The sequence below is a fragment of the Chelonus insularis genome, unplaced genomic scaffold, assembly GCF_013357705.1.
Source record: "Chelonus insularis isolate UGA/USDA-ARS -01 unplaced genomic scaffold, ASM1335770v1 contig_131_pilon, whole genome shotgun sequence".
In the NCBI taxonomy this organism is placed as follows: Eukaryota; Metazoa; Arthropoda; class Insecta; order Hymenoptera; family Braconidae; genus Chelonus; species Chelonus insularis.
In genome coordinates, this window is record NW_023276372.1 from 2119301 (window position 1) to 2140966 (window position 21666).

Consider the following 21666-nt stretch of genomic DNA (forward strand, 5'->3'; position numbering starts at 1 on the left):
TTATCATTAGAGTTTTGGTAATTTTAGCTTATATTAAAGAATATCTACTTTTTTTTTTAAATATCAATTTATCTAACTTCATCAAACATCATATTCCTATCTTTTAAGTAACAAATAGCATTAGAATTAGTTACTCATTTCTTTCCATGAAGAATATTCAGCAGGGATTTGGAATACTCATTAGCTGATATCAATGAAAAATGGTGAAATATCGTGTTGGAATTATTGAAGCATAATTTTAGAGATAAAAGTCGGTGAAAAAAAAAAGAAGAAAAATAGTGAAAAGATATAATACTATGGAGATTTAATATGTCACACAACGGTTCCGTTATGTCGGAGTAATAAAAAGAAACGGCCACGCAGGAAATTCACGTTCTGTTGCCGATGGAATTGAGTTTAAAGAAGCTACAGTGGGTGGGTATATGAGTATAAAGCATAAGGAATAGAAATACCTAACGGACTGACCACATCAGCATGAAGACAATTAGCAAGAGTATAAAAGGATTATAAAGCTTCAGTAATCTAACATTATTTCATTGTTTTGAGCATTTAGGTGTTTAGCTATTGGCATAAATTATATACTTGAGTAAAATTTATCGTGGAATATTTTTTTAGAGAAAAAATTATCGACAGAAATCCGCTAGGAACTATGCTCTTAAAGAGGAACTCAACACATTATAGTGTTACAGAGGATATAAATCTCTCTGTCCTCAATAATTTTCTATTTTCTTTTTATTTTCTATTTTTTTTTTTCTTAAAAAGATAAAGATAAGTCATTGCATCTTAACGTTACTGACCATGGACGAGAAGACTATCACCTGTTCAGATCAATGCATCCGGTAAATCCAGTCCACACGTTTTGATGATGGAGTATCAACCACCAACTTAGAGCAGTTACGACCGGTTCATACCCACTATGCTGATCAGCACTTAAATATTTTTTGACTATTTTAAATGACAATCATTTCAAGCAAGTATTAAAATTTAATGTAACATGAGAAAAGAGGAGTAAAAAAACAACGAATAAAAATATAAGAAGAAAATACTCATCATGATCACCACCACCACGACCATCATCATCATCAACATCATCATCATTGTGGAAACAAGAATAAAGAGATGCCACGACAAAAAGTCGGTGAGGAAATAACGGTAGTCTGTTGTTACGAGCACGATGGCCCTGATTCCTCATGTTTATGCATCTCTTTATAGTGTCACTGGAATATTTTATTACTGTAAATCATTCACTTGAGATAACCTCCTATCCATGGCTCTCCAAACTTTACAAAATACCCTTGCCAAAAGTTCTTCACTTCAAACTTAATATCAAGCAAAATATGTCTGTATTAAATCAGTTTTTGTAAATTATTATCATAATAAAATTTTGAAACTTCTAAATCTTCCAAAATTCACTCTAAAACATATTTTTTGTCTCATGAAAAATGACGAATATTTATTTACGAGGTCAGGAAATGCATGAAAAATATTATCATAAAAAAGCTGGTATTTTAATTAAATAAAAAAAATTTGTTGAAAAAATAATGATTAAATCAATATTCCAGGATAGAATATTTTCTCAACAAACATCTTGTATCTTTAAATAAAATATACACTTCAACTGGTTTCAGTTATTCTATGAATTATTATAAAAATACTACTCTTCAATGAGAATTCAAAAAAAATAGTAGAACATTTATTCTAGTAATAAATGATTAAAAAGTATGATATATATTTTCTATTAAATCTTTATTTGGATCTAAAACCCAACGATTGAAGCAGAAATATTAATTGACACAGTTATCATATAAATAAATAAATACAAATTAATTTCATTTTATTTACGTGAATATATTTATATGAAGGAAGAAAAAAAAAATTCCTGCAAGGTTAGAAATGCAAAAAAACTGTTACTATTTAGCATAAGTAAATGAATGATAATAATCGTACATACGTCTCTTTCACAAATCAAACGAGCCAGAGTGTAATGTTTAACTGTAAGTCAGTTATCATAGTCATAGTTATAGCATTGGAGAAAGCCAGACAGTGTCCGGCGCGTGCCAGGTAGAAAATATACGTAAAAAAGAGACGTTGGTCGTAGTACTTGGCTCTCGCTCTTGTAATTTGTACAGGAGAATGAACACTCGAGTCATAAACGTTGAACTCTAGTTTGGGGTGAGTGTCAGAGTAAAAAAAGGGTTGGAAAAAATATAAGTCGATGGTGTTGTGTATGTTTTAAGTGCAAACGTCGGTCTTTTACCAGGCCAACCTCTTTTTTTTTTATTTTCCCTTCTCTCTCTTTCTCGTACTAACCCTCTCTCTATTTATTTCTCTTTTTCCACGCTCTTTTTCACTGCACCGATTTCTCCACACTCAGTCGTTGCAATAGGCATTGCATTGTTGTAACATTACACATGGATAAGAATTTTTCCGTACATGTTACATGTCCATGTTGCCATGTACATAGATTTTTATATATTATGCAGCAACCCTACTCTACTGGTCAGCATACAGAAGGATGATTTGTACGTTGTGTCAACATTGCAACAAATATACGAGGCTTGAATGTGGACACTTGAACATTGCGAAAACTTTACTCAATTTCAACAGTTTTTTTTTTATTTCATTGTTATTTACGATTCAAATTTGTTCAATCATTTGAATTATTTTTTCTCCCTTTATGTAATGAATTATCGGCATTATTATCAAGAAAAACATGCAAATGAAAAATAAATAAATTCAATTCAATGTTTACTAAATTATACAATATTTCTCAACGATCACTAGTAGTTTTTTTTTTTGTTTTAACGTAAATAAAAAAATTCCTTATTATAATGGATATTTTTCTTTCATGTATTGATAAACATTGAAAAATAAAATAAATAAAGCGAAATTCGGTATTTGTCTAAATATCAAATATTTCACAATTATTTTAATTTAAAATTTAAATCAATAATCATCGTTAAAAATATGTATTGTTATTTTTTAGAGTATTGTTCTATGGAAAACAATTTTTTTTTTGTTCACAATTATGCAATTAAAAGTACTTCGAGATAGTGAATAAAAGTGAATATAAATGGGCACGGTAGCAGTGAAATGTATTGTTTAAAAACATTTAGAAACTTTCTATAGATGTATATTATGTGTGAATAATGCATAAAAATGATGTTGGATGCATTAAAATTTAGAATGAAGATGTTGAAGGTGGTATTGTAGAACTAGAAACACGGCGCTTACGTATCTGACAGGTGATTGAGTATTACATCATTTGAGTATAGTACAAAAAATAGAGACAAATATGTACGTAGAATGACGGCGAGATAGGCAAAAAGAGAGAGGACGTTGTTGCAATATAACGTTTTATTGCAGTCTATAGCTCAAGTGGGAGATAGATTTTCGCGATAGTCGCATTGAATTTCCGGCGCCGACGCACAGGTAATTGTGACGAGTTGTTACGTACTCTCGGTTGATTTTTTTTTTTAATGTTGGCAAGAGTTCACGCGTGCAACCAAGTTGCCAACACATCTGTGCGCCACAATTTGTAATTTGTATTTTCCTTCATTTTCTTTTACTCTCGTATTCTATTCAGTCAAGTCAATAGAAACTGGATTTTAATCAAATTCAATCAACTATTCATAAAAATTACTCTTGCATTAACATATTGTTATTTAAAAACAAAAAACGTTTAGCGAACGTTTTTAATGAAAGCATCTTTTATTATTTATCTTTGAAATCAAGATATTTATTTTATCGCAAAGATAAAAAAATTCTTTGTATTGAGGTTTTGTTTATCAACAGAGCTTCGGAAATTTACATTTTCAAGATAAATACATGCAAACTTGGTTTAAAAATTCTTTTTTTCAATAAAAAAAAATGATATCTAGATATGAAATTGACACTAATGGCATTGATGTTCATTTTTTTTTCTCTCCAATTTTAAAAAATTTTTCTTTGCATTTAAATTGACCAATTATAGAAGAATTTTAATAGCTTGATTGTCAAGCAATCATACGTAATTTTGAAAAAATATTTTTGTATAGTATAATAATAAAATATATATATATATATAATAACTCATATGTTTATTCAATTTATATTCACATATATTTTCCTTTCTCTCAATTCATTATCAGAGTAAATAATTCTCTGCTTTTAAATAGATTTATTATCAAAAAATAGTCACAACTACATTATACCTCATGTCTAATACATATTTCATCTATTTTGATTTTAAATAAAGCCGATTACAATATACTATGAGTAATAACAAAAAAAAAAAAAAAAATTTAATGGAAATTTTTAAATGAATTTTTCTAGTTAACTAGAAAATCCCGTAATCAGTTAATAACTGAGTAAAAAGTAATTTAAATTCATTTTTAATATTTTTGGGACGTACTCAAAGGAAGGTCATGTTTTTTAATTGACCAATTATAAATAAATTTGAATAGTTGAATGATATTTACTAGAGACGAAAGAAAAAAACTGAGGTATATATTTTAGATGAATATTATTATAAACACAATCAAGATGATACTTTGGACACACACGAAACGTAAGACGTGTGCTTGTTGCTCAACGTGCTTGTCGAGCAGGCGCAAGCGTTTCGACACGCCATAATTCCTCCGTTGCTTTTGGCCCGTTTGCTATATCGTATATAATACAGCAAAAGCAAGCAAAAGTTCAGAGTAGAGCTTGAGAGAAGCACACGGGCGTATGGCCACTGGCACTGGGCGGCGAGCGTCGAGTAGTTGCGAGTCAGGTATTATATCCAGGTGAGGTCAACGACCTGTTAGCAGCGCGAGCGCAGAGGTAGTAGATAGTCAACGACTACTTTCACGTTGACGTCAAATAATGCGAATGGAAAACGCCCGGTCACCCAAATTATGCCATGAATGACTTCAACTCTCAACAACAACAAAATTATATCTATTTTTATTCTGCTACCTCCTTTGAATATTTTTTCTGCTCTATGTAATTGGGTGATAAAAAAAATATTTCAACCATTGAATATAGATAATATTTGCATTAGATAACGACATGACAACAAAGACCTACAAATATCGTTAATATTTACTGAAGAGTAAAATATCTAAAGATGTCGACAGTGCAATGCTAAAATCAACAGAACATATCGAGGATCTCTTATTGATTTGACATGCATTTATATCAGACAATGTCAAAACCGTCAACTCTCCACCTCTTTCTCCAGTCTAACGCACTCATTACAATGTCTGTCCACATGTCATGCTAAACATTTTCCGCTAACGCGAAAGGTAAAGACAACTGTACTTGTTCATAAACCAATCTTGATTATTATTCATCATTATTATTGAGGACTTGAAGTAGAGTTGATATAAATAAACACAGCGGGACACAGTTATTAGGTAACAACACGAACTCAATGGAAATAATTCTTTCATCAACTCCGATTCCTGACCTTGGACAAAATGAACAGAAATTAGGTTTTCAAATGCAGATTGTATGCACCTTGTCCTTGTTGAAGAGAACAGACTGCTCGTGAAACTCGATTTGTTTGTATTATAAATACACCAACGAATGAAAGTAAGAGAGGACGCATGAGGAATATGCAAATCCTGACAGAAGGGAGAATATACAGAAAAGACGGCTACGAAAATAGAACGGGAATAGAAACAGCCATAACGCGCGCAAGATTCGCGTCCGGTTTACCACCCATCGTGTTTGAAAAGTTATAGAAACTGTGCCACCCAGGATGGTTTTAATTTATTACGTGTTCTAAGTTTCTTCTCTCTTCTTCTACTCTTAGACTTAAGCCAACTTATAACTTTGTTCGACCTGCTTTTGTATGATCTTGATGCTAAATCATTATGCCTATCAAATTCTTGACGAATTTATGATCCAGAAAATTACATTTTAATTTCTTTTTTTCATCATTATCAATTCATCAACATGTACATTTATTTTTTCTACAATTTAATATTATTATTTACTGCTGCGTTAAGAGAAAATTTTTCATGAAAACAATATATTTTAGAGTAAAAATAAATAAGCTTATTGAAGGAAGAAAATTGAATTTTAATTGGCTAAAGAAATATCTAATGAAGGAGTAGTATGAGTAGTAAAATGATTTTCTCTCAATTCACATGCAACAGTAATATCAATTAAATATCTGATGAAGAATAATTATCAGTAATAAAGTGAACAGTAAAAAATAATGTTCACTAACAACTATAATTGAACAAAATAAAATAAATAAATAAATAATACAAATGTTTGCGTGGCACAGAAACAACTAATATCTAATCGAGTGATTATTGCCTAGATCTAAGAGATTGTAAGATAAATAATTTAATAACATACAGGTAGAAAGATCTAGAAGAGAAAAGAAAGAAAAGAAAAAATCGATGCTTTATGTTTGAGTAAGTACTGAGCGTGAAAAAATGAGAAATGTCGATTGCAATTGTGATTAGGTATTCTGCGGTTAGTAGTTGTCGGTCACACGCGCGCTTCTACCTTTTAAACATTAACCAACTAAACTACGTAACATCGGTACTCGTATGAATACCGTAAGTGGCCTTTGACGGTGAGAGGAATATCATCGTGAGATACTCGTAGGTTTTATATTAAAGATCGTTGCAGCATCACGAAAAGACTAGTTCCTTTTCTCTCTTTAGATACAATCCTCTTACGTTGCTTGAGTATATATACACTTTATTTCTTATGAAATGTCGTCTTGTCTTTGAGGATTAACTCCAATAAGCCAATGACTTTTCAATAATTTTTAATAGTTGGAACAACAACTACTATATAATTTAATCTTCAATAAAATCTATTAATAAATCGGAAAAAAAAAGAAAACAATATAGCTCATATATTTTTATCTTGATAGTTAAAAGAACAAAGTTACAGCTGTCATTTATTGATTGTAAAAATAATTTCTTTGTGTTGATACTATTTTTGGAGCTTTCAGTTATCGAGTAGGATAATGAGGGTATAAGTTACAAAATGTGTTATAAAATGGCTATAAAAAATTATCGAGATCATCTAGCTCTAGAAAAAAGTAAGTTTAATTGAGATAAACAATCAGATGGATAACAATCAAGTAAATAAAAATTTCGTTTATATATCAATTAATGAGAGAAACTACTTTTAAATAAGCAAAGAATAATTGTTGTTATTTTCTTTCATTGTATCAATAATTAAATAAATAAAGTTTAATTGTATTATAATTGTACTCAACAAGAAAAAAGAAATAAAACTTTGTTTAATGGGAAGTAATTTTTTCAATAAACCTTAAGAAAGATACGATTGAAATAATGATTATATAAAAGAAACAAAGTTTATTTCAAAGCAGAAAATTGATTAAAAAATTTAGTTTCTTTGTATTCTATACAATTTGTTCTCTCAATGTCTGTACCTGTCAAACAGAATGACAAGTATGTAAAGTCCTTTGTGGAAAAAAACAAACTTTTTGATTACTTTCAAGGGTGTATAGTCTGGAGAATAAAGAAAAAATTCGTCGAGTTATTGTTGTAGTAGATTAAAAGCAAATAAAAGTTATATATACGACATGAAGCTTTAAATCATTGCCACGCGGACATTTACTGCGAAGTGTACAGTTATGCGTCGGAGGAATAATATCGCGCTCGGGGTCAGTCGATACGGGACATGGTAACCTTATCCACATATATGCAAGCTGGTGCACACATTGAGTATATGTACCAAGTATACACCAAGTATAACTTGAATTCAATCGATGCGATCTAATGACGTAAATAATTCTTTCTCTTTTGTCCTTAATACACCCACTGAATTATTTATTCCAATTTATATCGTCCATGATTAATTGTTTAATCAATTTTTTTGACAGACCTAATTTACCATTTGATGACACTCAAACCTTTCATTCCATCAAGCTTCACTCTATTTGATAGGCTCGAAAAAGAAATGCTATTTTTTATTTATTTTGCTTACCTGCAACAGAAAGAAAAAAAAAGATTACTCATTTGCTTTACTTATCAATTCAATTTAAATTAATTATTAAATTCATTTTAATGGAGCTAAAAATAGTTGATAGAAAGAGAAGAATGTTCTTCAAATGAGTAAGCATGTTTGTTTTGAATACAAAAATTGTCAATTAATATTGAAAGAATGAGATTAAGGTTGAAAATAGATAATAATAGGAATAATGAATAAACATTTACTTTTTATTTTGTTTTAATTTAAAAGTAATTAAAAAACAGTCGTATTATTTGTTCTATATAAACTGATCCTGATTAATCATTTTTTCGCCGATATTTCAATAACCTTATGTATATACATACCAAGGCCATAAACGAACATTGATAAGCTATTAAACGAGCAAAAAAATTTCTTTCTCGGTCAAGTCGTAATTTTCTTCATAGAATTATCATTTAATTTATTAGAATTAATGTTCAAGGGAGCACGAAGCAATCAGTGGACGTTATTTTATTTTTCATCATAAAAAAGTGCTTGAGATAACGCCAGAAAAACAGGATCAAAGAGAAAAGGAAGAAGGATTAAAGAAAGAGAGTAGGTGGATAACCAAGGAGATTCAACGTTTATATTCTTGTATTATGCTTCTTAATAACGGTGCGTGTCGCTCGTCTAACCAAAGCTTTTTTTTTTTTATTCTCTCCAGCTTCAAAATATCCTTGATTCTTCCTTTCTGATTCTAATTTCCTGACCTCGTTTTTATACATATACATTAATATATTGCCAACAGGACAAAAAGAAGAATAAGAGGAGGTTGATGTGTATTTTATTTTATTTATTCAGAGGTTGAATCAATTAATTTAGGCCTCCTACGCCTAGATAACTCTATATTAGTGTTAGAGATAAATCTTTAATAGTCCTACGTGTGTGACTGCAAAACTTTGAGATTTAATGATACTTGGTTTAAATAACTATTATTACTCATGTCTTATGGGGGTCATTTGAGAGAGAATTACGCGCTTTGCAGACATTTCAATGACTACGATAAATGTTTACGTTAAGTTTCTTCGTCAGAGTGGAATAGGTCGGGTTATACTTGTCAGTGCTTATGTGTTGCAATGTTTATTGTGGCAATTGGACGAAGTTAAAGATGAAAAGACCATCTTGTATGTTTATAAAAAATCAGTTATATAAATTTATTCATGTTAAAATATCATTGAATTACATGCAATAAAATATAAATTAAGGAAATGAATAATAAATTTTATTCAAATTTACATTTAAGGAATGATCATTTAAAAATTCCAACATTTAAGAGACTTTATTTTAATTTATGACAATAAATAATATGAGTAAATTATGAATATCTCTGCTTCAAAAGCATTATTTACATTTTTTTACAGTGTACTTAGTGGTAATGAAAAATTTAATTTGCATGGAAAAATGTTCAAATAAATATTTTATAGAATAATGTATAACAGTGAATTGAAGGTGGATAAAAGAAAATCGAATGAATAAATAAGTAATAAAATGGAGTAAAAAAGAAGAAGAGAAAATCGAAGAAAAATATTATTCGAGGCCAACAATATACTCCAACAATCAATCGTATCCTAGGAGTGGACGATAGTAGAGGACGATGCTCTTTCGACCTTATCGGCAATTCTCACAACGGGAAAACATAATAACCGTAGCGAAAAGTTTTTTTTTATAGCTGACAAAAAGAAAAAATTAATAAGAAAAATTACGAAGAAAAAACTTTAGCTTAACTAATTAAAGATAACACGAAAAATAGTTAGAAATTTTCCAAGCTTTCTTTCATTCTTATATTTTTTTTTCTCTTCTTACATAACTCGATTTGCATTCAATAAATCATAAAAAAAAAATGCAAACATAAAACAGATTGGCAAATTTAAATATTGTTACGTAAATTTTTCTCAATCAGATGAGCTTTTGACAGAGCCCATAAATTAATTTATCTTGCAAAGAATAGTTACGAAGAGATTAGAAATGTTGGTAACATTTCTAAAGTGTTTTAGAGAGGTTGAAGTAATTTTAAATGGTTTTAACGATGTTGGAAACATTTTGAAACACCAGAGAGACAATTCTGGGTGAATTTCTCGTACGGAGCAGAGAATACACGGTGCATTCTATCTCTGTTGCTCTTTCAGCATCAACGGAAGGGTGTGTGGATGCAGCACATTGCAACAGGTGGGCATTAGGTGTCAGCCACCGATTGTTTCTCCCGGACACGCGGGAAACCATCTGGACTAGAGTTTTGTTCGCGGACGTGTTCAGTTTCTTCGAGAGGTGCCTTCACTTCCATACTAACACTTGAACACTTTGCCCGAAATTATTCCACCAATTTACACTTGAACAAGTGTCTAACTTATCAGTTCTTTTTGTCATCGAAAAACTTTACTTTGTCTCATGAATAATCAATTTCATCAACTAATTATTAAAATCAATAATTCACCATTAATGATTAATTTAAATATTTAATTAGCAAATGTCAAAAAATTTATATATATATATCACAGGATTATTTGGATGTTGATGTTTTCACAATGAATAAATATTCAGAGTTAATTTCTAAAAATTTATCTGCACGATAGTTTTATGGTAATGACAAGTGAATTCTTTAATTGACAATATTAATGATGGCTTAATAAACATAATGGAATGTTGTTTGGTCAGTAAAGAAGATTACCAAGTATTTTAATGATTTTTTTTTCTTCCTTTTGCCAGATGAAGAGATTTTATTATTCAACGTCCATCACGTACTTGTGCACTTGTACATCCTGTGACGCAAAGAATCTCATAACAACCAATCTAAAGTCTGCACACTTCTCTCGTAATTCATTTATCAAACTCTCAAGACATTTGAAGAGTAAAGACCAAAATAGAATAGGTGGCCTTAAATATAACAGTGATCCTTTTAGAATTATTTCATAACAACGCCAATGACAATAATAATAACAATAATAGACTATTCTATATATTTTACGATGTAAAAAATATTTTTCCCTTTATCAAGTTGTCATATCTGACATAGAAATTATTGGATAAGTGGGAAAGCTCATAGCTTTATTACTTGTGGAGTGTTGACAGCATCGATCCTATAAACTAAAAGTCGACCATTCTGTCGTAAGAATATAGATGAAAATATGTGTAAAGATATGAAGATATGAAAATACAAGAGATGAAATTACGATAAGGTGAAGCAAATGAATATTTCATTACTCTAGACTTCTTATTTGCTCAATATTTTCTTTTATCGACAACTCGTCAGCTGTCACGCGATGGTCAATTATGCAACGAAGCTATGTTGTTGAGCTAGCATGAAATTCATCAAGTATTCTCATTCTTGTAATACAATGTATCGAATTGATATCAGATAATATATATTTCAGAAGAAGCAGCTGTTCCATTTAATATAATTATGACCTACTGAAGTATTTTTGGATGTATCAAGAAATCGACAGGCATTTAAATACTTCTATATTGATCGTTACAATGAATTGAATGAAAAAAAATATTTTCTCCCTCTTCATTTTCTATAAATAACCATCACCTACATGATATATTGATACCAATAATTTTTTTTACTGAAAAAAGAAATTGTTCTTTTTTTTTTCTTTCCTTCATATAAATCATTTCTTGAGGAATTTTTAAATAATCATTTGTATTATAATGAGGAATATTTAATAATCAACAGCATCAGAATGACAAATTTATCAAATAATGATATCATTGATTAACTTATTAATCAGCAAAGTCAAAGAGAATTATATATTTTCTAGGTAAGTCTTTCGTAGTATGCCAAGTATATATACATATAAAAAGAATTGAATAAAACAAACATTAACTTTGATGACGTACGATGTGATGAGAAAGCCGCATTTCTGGTGCGAAATCATAGAAGTGTTTATACAGGAAAAGAACGCTGAGAAACGTATAAGAAACTGTCAAGAGGACTTGTGTGTTTGTTTTCCTCTTTTTTTTTTGTCGGAATAAATGAATATTAAAAGAGAATAGGAGGAAATATAGAAGAAAAGACAAAATAGAAAATAAGGTCGACACACACCAACGAACCTGGTGATGCGGATGATAAGTTGTAAATTATCCATTGCCAGAGTTAGGCATGATTCGTAGAGTGGCTTGTGTTGAAATAAATCTGAGTCAATCGGGTCTTCAATCAACTCATATCAACTTTAGGTCTAATCTTCTCATAGAGCTCCTTTAAAATATAGCACCACGTGTTATTTGTTCCTCGATCATCACTCCTATCGAGTGCGTAGCAACGTTCAAAGTCGACTCGTCACGATGCGACGTTTTTTGGGCCACGTCAACGTTACGAGTTAGTGGAAGGGACAAATTACTGGGAGTAAAATGGTGGGGATCAGAGAAAATGGCACTCTGCCAAGTCATTCTCGTCCGCGTGGAGTTTTCAAGCACACGACAATGTAGTGCACTCACTCACTCTTTCCTTTTAATACATTTCTATATGTTTCTAAATGTATTTGTCATTGTATTTATCACCAACATCCACACATATCTACATACACATATGCATACAACTGTCGGCAAGCTTTCAACTAGAAGACTGGATATATCCTCGGGCGCATGCTACACGCAGCTACATGTCCAGCACGTAAAAGTTTGATATCTATGTGCGATGTGCGACGTAAATGTGTGCCACACTTGATGTTCTGCTATACTTTTATCGGTTAGCCTATCGGCTCTATTTTTCTCATACATTCAAATGTATATACAACATTGTGGTGCTTCCAACTTATTTTCAAAAAATTCACAGCTTTTTTCATCAATATTTGATCGAAATGACAATCAACAATTTTTTATCCAGGTCATTCGTACAAATAATTTCACTATAAATCAATGAATTCTGTTTAAACTGTTCTAGATTGATAAAAGAGTTTACTTAGATTTTATTGTTATAAAAATAGAATCAATAAAAAAGAATTGTAAATGAATACATTTGAATCCATTGGGATTAATTGAAACAATTTTTTTCCATGAAGAAGAATATTTTTTAGATAGCTACAAAAAATATTATCTCTTATTCGTCATCCGTTGTATCAATAATAATCGGAATATTTACGTGATAGAAAATAATATTAAATAAATAAAAGTTATTTATTCGAAAAAAAAATACATTAATAAAATATTGTCATCGAATTTTTATTGATTTCTTTTATCTTATTTCCAATTCTTAGAACATTATAATCAAAATAATTTGATGATTCTCCCAACAATAATAAGATTAGACGTGAATAAAAAACTTTGAATTAAGATGATTAATATAATAAAACTAACAATAACACACATGCTCATGATAATGATAATAAAGCATACATATATGGGTTGGAAACTGCCGCGAGCCACGAAAGCCTACAAACTGTGCTGAGTGTTCACTAGAATGAATTTTCCAACTAGTAAAAGCCACAAAAGCGTGGCGGAAGCTCAGTGCTGTGGTTTACGTCCATTCGCGAGTGTAGAATAACACGTGGATAGCTTCAAAACACCGCATCACAGTCTGGAGAATTCATATAATATTCTGTTTCATCGCAGATGATTATGATACCCAGATATTATATTGACAATTGGAAATAACTATTCGTCAACTCACTATATAAAATGATGTCATATTTAAAAATGTCTTTTTTAACATAAAACATCGATAGACGGAAGAGAAGGTTTTGTTATCGCAACAGATCAAAGGTCTGTGCTCATAACAGTCTTAATTTCTGTTAAATCTCTAGGAAAAATCTATAAACCTTGGGTTGCGACAATATTTTTTCTCATGTAGGAAACAGATGCAAGATATCACATGCAACAGAAAGACTGATGTCAACGTTTCGATATGCAAATGAAAATTACCTATGGCTTCTATTAATTTATTTTTATTTGAGATAATAAAATTAATATAATTACATAATCGATAATAACGAGTATATGTATAGATTTCTCTATATATGTATAAAGTCTGGAAGATAGGAAAAGAATAAAAGTGATAATAACGATGCAAAAGAGTACTCGAAAGGATAAAAAGAGGATAACATTAAAGAATTTTTTTTACAAGAATCAAATTGTATGCATATTGAAGCAATTACCATCTTCCTAACTTATCTCGATGATATGACTGCGTTATAGTACTCTACATGTGCGGATCATAATTAAAGATCTCGCGAGATAAGCAATTTTCTCGAATGATTGGTATACCTTGCCAACGCGAATAGAGTATATAGATATACATGTTCTTACATCTCATTTCAAGTGTATCTCGATATTAGCAACATAATCTTTGCAACTTCATAATCCTTAGATTACCACGTTTATTAATCTAGAATAATTTTAGAAAAAATATTTGCAGCATCATTTCCTACACCTGCTGATGATTTTGCCCCTTAATTAATAATTATTTTTATCATTAATTAAGATAATTTACACTAATTACGTGCATTGACCCATTGAAAGTAAATATTTGCTTTAATTCATCCGCAGTAATTTACACTGAGTAATTAAAGTTTTTCCACCATCAAATAGCCGCTGTATCACTGTTGATTTTTTTTGGTAGAAAAAAAAATAATCTCTTCTCTCGTGTTTATTAATATTTTATCTTTATCAAGTACAAGTGCACTTTTTTTTACATAATTTTTTCTGGCTTTTTTTTTAAAAGATACTTTATTAGCATTTGAAACCTTTGAATGCTGAAAAATGATTTTATCATAATTTATATTTGAAAAAAATTTACTAAAGTGCAAACAGATGAAAAAACGTGAAAAGAGTAAAGTTTTAATTCAATTATCCCTTTTGTATAAATCAACATTTTAAACTAAACACTCCTTGAAAATTAATCGACAGCTGTCAATATTGTTAGTTAGACGATGATGTTACTGTCACTTAAATGTAATTGAATTGACCCGAATACTTAATAAAATCGATTGATTTCTCTCTACATTTTGTGTTCTATTTGTTTATTGTCAGGCTGCAGTCAAAGTATTTTTATGATTATGATGATGATAGTAGTAGGTAACTTGGAGTATCTAGAGTAGAACATACACGAAATTCTTCTATTGCATCATTTATTAGAATATTTAAAGATAAACGATTGCAAATTCGTGACCTGCAGTTGAATAATAAAAGCCATAACACAGAGAATGGAAGTTCGATAAGTCACTCATGGACATATACATACATTGTATACACATTCATTCCAAAATTACGTTCTCAGCTATGTAGAATAGATCATCCAGAAGACTGATAGACTTTATGATGTTTCATAAAAATTTCAAACAACAATTTACTCTAATCAGTGTCACATTATGCGTCAATCATCATTCTTTTGCAATATAAAATATTATTTATTGTTTAAAAAAATACCAGCGTATTTTTAAAATGTGTCAGCACTTGTATTGAAGCATAAAGAATTAATTACTCCATTAAAAAAAAATGTTATGTAATAATAAATAACAGGAAACTCATGATTTCATCAATGATTTCTAACAATTAATTGTTTGGCTCCAAACTCTCCAAAATAAATCATCATTAGCATTTTCATCGGTATGATGAGTTAGAAAAGAAAGGGAAGAATACCGAGAAAGCCGGATATTTACGATTCAATCGAAAGAAAAAAAAAAGTGCAGGACGAACGACCTGCAAACAATGAAAGGTGCCGCGCGATGGATCTCGAGCGTAAAGACAACAAGATCTCTCGTTACGCACGGTTAATATTTGTGAGTGGAAGTAAAAGAGTACAGACAATAAGAAAAAAACAAACCAAATTCCTCTATTCAATCAATCATTAATTTATTATGTTAAACCACAGTATAAAAAAATAATAAATAAATCAGTCTAATAAAATAGCAATGAAGTTGACCATGAACTCTTTTGATTTCAGAGTGATTATCGAGATATAATAATTTATAATTTAATATAATAAATAATTCTACATTAAAAGTGTCCACTTATAAATATTGATGGTCGTATCACGTTCAATTGATTAATCTATTATTGTATTTTAATGAGTTTCAGTGTTGTGGGAACGTATGTTGTTCAATTAAGTTGTGTAGTGAAATTAAGGGTTGGAATATTTCTTCAGAATTTTAATTAATAAATCCATCAGCTAGTAATTACGTAAAATATTTATGAATGACAATGACAGGAATATTTTATATTATAATATTTATTATAAATTTAAATTGTTTAATAATTTATGACAATAACTCAACTAATGAAGATTTATTAATTCTAAATGTTTATAACAATATTTTATTAATTAAATTTTTTGTCTGCATTCAAAGACATGAGAACTCTGCTCTTGACATTTTTTTCCAATGATTTGACTACCATTTAAAATATTTTAACACATTTCAGAATTTAGTTTGACATTTACTGGAATTCATTTATATTTTTTTGCATGAAATGTCATAAAGATGGTAACCTTTGTTACAAAAATAAAATTAAATAAATATATATTTAAAAAAAAAATATTTACTATTTTAATCAGTGGTTGTATCGAATAGTAAATTAATTTTGTTTCAGATGATTTTATAATTATTTGTTAAATGCACTTGACAATTTTAATTACTAATATTACAAATAATTGAACCGTTTTATTTCAATAATAAATAATTGAATAAGTATTTATAACGAATAAATAACACTGCAAAAAGTATCCAAGTATTTTTTACAACGGAAAGAAGAAATAAAACAATTTATTGAAAGTTTTAGTTTTGAATAAAGAGAAGGGTAATGTTAATTTATGAATTTTAATCTAGTGTTTTTAATAAATTAAAAAAATATGAAATGGAATTTTTCAGCACGTGGATAACTTAAAAAAATGGAAGGAAATTTTTATGATAAGAATAGATTAAACTGTAGAAAATTTTTCCTTTTCAGTTAAAACAACATATGTTCTAATTTGTGGGAAATTTTGATAATTAAGTAGAAGGTCACTGGCCCAAGTAGTTCAAATCAAGCCCTATTTTGGAGTCCTGAATATGATCTCCTTCATTTTTGAGGCTTCTTGCCTAATATGGCACTCATAAGGTAGTCAATTCAGGCCCGGAAGGGAAAATAAGGTCAGGGTCATTTAGAAATTATTTATATAATGGGTAGTTTTATGGTAGTAATAGGGTAGTCACATAATGGTATACCGTAAGCAAACGTAATCAGGTCCATATATGGTCATATTTCTTTACTCCTTGGGATATGAACTGTTTTCTAATTTTAAACAGATATACTCAAGGGTGGATAAAAAAAAGACGATAATAGCCCTATTGAATGAGCTTATTTTGAAAATTATAAAGACAAATTGGAGTAATTTAAAAAGCATCGGATTTCACCCGTATTGTTTGAGTGAAGATTAAAACAAAAACAAATAGTACTAAATAGTAGCTTGAAAATTTCCGCATTGTCTTTCATCCCTTTGCATACAACTGAGAATACAACGAGCTAGTATAGGGCTGCAGGTGCTTCTGGCGACGATTAAGAGAAAATAAATGCAAAGTGCTCTTGCGATCTGCTACGGGAGTATGCATGGCACACCTGCATATCTGTTTCTTTTTAGAATGCCTTTTTTATTCGTAGCACGAGTCATAAGATTTGTATTGCTTGAAAATAAAGAAAGCAATCGAATGGAACGGAAATGTTAAAGATAAAATTATGTACCTAATAAATATAAATCTCGAAATATTTTGAATAAGATTATAATAATTTTGTAACGACGAGAAAATTTTCATTCAGAAAAACAAAATTAAAATGACAGTGTTATAAAAATAACTTTGAAGACAATAAACGTGATTCCACTACGGTTATTCAAGATAGATTGGCATCGTTGGATAAATGAGGATGGATAAGACACGTCATCGAACAATTTCTTATTTTCTCAATGAAAATGACGTTTATACGAAAACGCAAATAATTATTCAGCCTTCAAAGTGGCTGTTTAAGCGCGTTGCCAACTACAGAGTAGAGACATTTCACAAACTTCCCTGGGTCAGTTTCATTCAGTCGATTCGATGATGACGTTAATAAACTGTTACATAAGAATTGTTGTCTAACTCAAGCCGTAGATTTGAGCAGAAGTTTTTTTATAGCTACTCCATTAACGTAAATCAAGCATTTCTCTTATCTAATATTATACAAAAAATAATCTAAAAACATCATCAAAACAGTATTTTAATTACCCGTTATAATTATATCGTTTCATTATACTAATTATAGAATTATCAAATTATTTTTTTCGAATTGAAATAATAATTAGGTTCATCAATAAAAAGTATAAATAAAGAAAGTAAAAAAAAAAGTTTAATATTTAAAATTGATTGTTTGTTTATGAAAATTTTCATCGTAAAAATAGTAATTGATTTCTTATTTGTCTCTCGGATGGAACACTTTGAAAAAATGTTTGACTTACATAAGATGTTTTCTTGGAGATTAGGTAAACGCTTGGTTTTCTTCCCACGTAAGAACTATAACAACATTAATGTTACGAATACAGGTATTATTCCTTGTGCGTCACGGCATTTTGAACATGTCAACTTTTTCAGCGATGCAATCGTTGTTAAGTTTGGGCGGATGTGGCCGCGAATGACTCTAAGAAATCCCGCGAATATTCAAAGCGTGTCGCCGGCTGTTTTGGTTTGCATAATTTAGATTGGAAGAACGCAGGAAGTGTGCTGAAGCGTGCAGATTCGACGGGAGATCCGCACTCTGTCATTCTTTTATTTTTATTCTTCTTATTCTCAACTTCTTTCTTGTTCATTTTCTTGCCTCCTTCTCAATGCGTATATATAAACCAATTGCCACGGTGAGTTTACAAAAGAACAAAAGGGCAAAAGAGGAATACATACTTATTTGTTTCAAAGAGAATGAAAAGGAAAAAGCAGACGTTTTTTGGCCTGCATTCAATTATAGTCATGATGCCCAAATTACACCGTGAACAATTTCGTGGTAATTTAACTGTCTGTGTTAAAAATGTTGCACGTTCAATTTGTGGTATATTTTTGAGTGAAAAATTTCTCGTTAGGATATAAAAGCGAAGTAAATTGAACTATATTTAATCATTGGGTAGAATTATTTAAAAAATAAATTATTATCTTGAATAAAAAGTACATTACTTTAACTGATATAACAAAAAATATCATTACAATTTTTCTAAAATTATTTTTACAGTAAAAAGTTCACTATTTGCTTGGAAAAAAATTAACTAAACAAAACATTATTTACTTAATTAAAAAATTTAATTTAAAAAAATCTAAAAATACATATTCAATAAATGCGAGAATGAAATTGTTGAAATCTGTTATTAAAAAAAAGTCTTGTGTTTGTTTTGTCTTCATATTGGTTTATCGATAAAACGATTAAATGTTTAATTGAAAAAAGTTTGATGGCATATTAAACGTCATGAATAAATGAATTAGATGAAAGAGAAAGGTATCCGGCTTCTCACATCATATTACACACTTTCGTACTCATTATACCAAATACCTTAGCGATAAGGCTTTGTGGCCTTGTGCGTACTTACGCATTACGATTAAGTCCGAGGACTCGTTATACAAATACGTCTACGATAACCAGCTACACGGCCTCATTGCTTGTAGACTTTGCGCTGTTTCATATTCTATATACATATAAACACATAAATGAAACTCAACTTGCAAACATTTACGATTTGTAATAGATTCCAATTGCTTATTGAACATCCGCCCATTTATAGAACGACGATGAGATATTCTGAATAGTAAATATGGATATCAATTTTTTTTTATTCTTCTATTTAAAGAATAAATTATTTATTTAACGCTATGATAATAATATACTGACGCAAACAGTGAAAAAAAATTCGTACATTTAAATAAACATCACAATTCCATATTTGATAATAATTTACACGTATGAATGACAATTGGCATTTAACTTTTATATGATAATACCCTCACTAAAATTTTCCAGTGAATAATATCAAATATACATTGACGGATCATTCAATAACGAGATGCTGGTAATTTTTCAAGTATTTCATTGGTTGTTTGTGAAATTCGATATTGAGTTTGTTGGACTAAAAAAAATAAATTGTTTATTCAACATTTTTATTTATAATTCTTTTTTAGAAAAAAAATATTCTTTTTCTTTCTTCAAGTTATTAACATCATTAAATATTAAAAAATTCAAAGATGGGTGGAATAATTACATCACTAAATGATTATTACTCAACGAAAGCATGGCAAATTATTGCAATATAAAAACCTTAAAAGAGAAAATCACTGTAGTTAACAAATTTTGTAACCAAATGTATATATTTAATGGATAGAAATACAACCTCTTGACATGCTCTTCTGAACTTTACACTCTACAATAACGCAATCGATATGATATCAGTGTTTGAATAAAAAATCAATGACGAATAGAATTTGAGTCATTTTCTAATATAATGAGTGTGAATTTTTTCGCATAAACGATGCTTGTGATAAATGATACAACACTGATTAATAACAAATATTAATTAATGATAATCTGTTAATTACGTGTTGGTGATGTATTACACCACATAGACATTCGGATCAATGACCTTGCTTTGTATGTACATAAAAAATGTGTAAATTAATTCTTTAGTCACGCGATTTCACGGTGACTACAAAATTCAATTTGATTTTGCGAAATTTTACTGCATTCATCATCAAATTCCTTTATAAATTTTTCTAGTGTTCTTCCTCGGTGAAATAATTTTATAAAATAACGTTGGAAAGAGAGAAACGTAATATCAAAAAAGGGAGAAATATATAAAAGAATTTGAGTTTAATAATGAAATTGAATAGAAAGATAAAGAAAAATCCTTTTTATGCATTTGCGGGCATTGATCGCACTCTCGTCGTCAGAGATGCGAATGCTATATAGATATATACACAAATATCCGAGGCTAAAGCGTGTCACGGTCAGCTGGTAGTGGCGCACGTTCGCGGTGAACAACGACAACAACGTTTCGCCTGGACGTATAGTATGGAGTGAGAATGGTGAAGATGCGACAGTCCTCTCAAATATGCCAATAACAGATTCCAGTTTTAATCATTAAAAATAAATTCTATTTGATTTAAAAATGATGAAAAAAAATTCAAATCACCTTTTTGGAGTAAATATTTTCATATCAATAATTTTCATTATTATTACTCTTCAATTTTAATGATGATCACATTTATGATATTATCATTTAAATTCAATTTATTCATTGACTGTCACTATTTCAATACATTTGCAGTAAATTATTAATTTCTCATATCAGCTCATCTTTGTCAGATATTAAATTAAAAATTATTTTATAATTAATCATAAAACTTTACTGTCAGATCATCAGCTACGAGATATTTAATTCCAAAACATTACTATATCTGTTATCTTCAACCCTAAATTAAAGCTGTAATTTATAACATTACCATCTCTCATTAACCCTCGACAATAAATATAACTAACATGTATTTTATTCACAGTTATTTAAGCGGGGAAGAACCAAAAAAAAAAAAATAAATAAAATAAAACCAGGAAAAATATAAAAATAACGTAAAATTCATGGTCGTCGCACAGGTGGAAAAATTACCACAAATGACTGCTCTTTTTTTTCTCCCTCAGAATGTGCGAGACACGTTTAACTTTTCAAAGTCACTTGACAGTAGGGAGCAAGATCTACGCCTGCATGAGAGACGCTTGAAGAGTAAAAAA

At 29.6% G+C, this 21666-nt stretch overlaps 1 protein-coding gene across 4 annotated transcripts in view; it reads right to left on the reverse strand.

Moving 5' to 3' along the window:
• spen (split ends) overlaps positions 1-21666 on the reverse strand; it is a 75870-nt gene that overhangs the window by 31241 nt on the left and 22963 nt on the right. The window contains exon 1 of one of the 4 annotated variants that reach the window (XM_035095035.1): positions 12025-12119. The exons of the other annotated variants lie outside the window; for them this stretch is intronic. Coding sequence (XP_034950926.1) covers positions 12025-12059 — 35 coding nt within the window. The 5' untranslated portion in view covers positions 12060-12119. Of the gene's footprint in view, positions 1-12024; positions 12120-21666 lie in introns of those variants that run through there. 4 annotated transcript variants of the gene reach the window in all.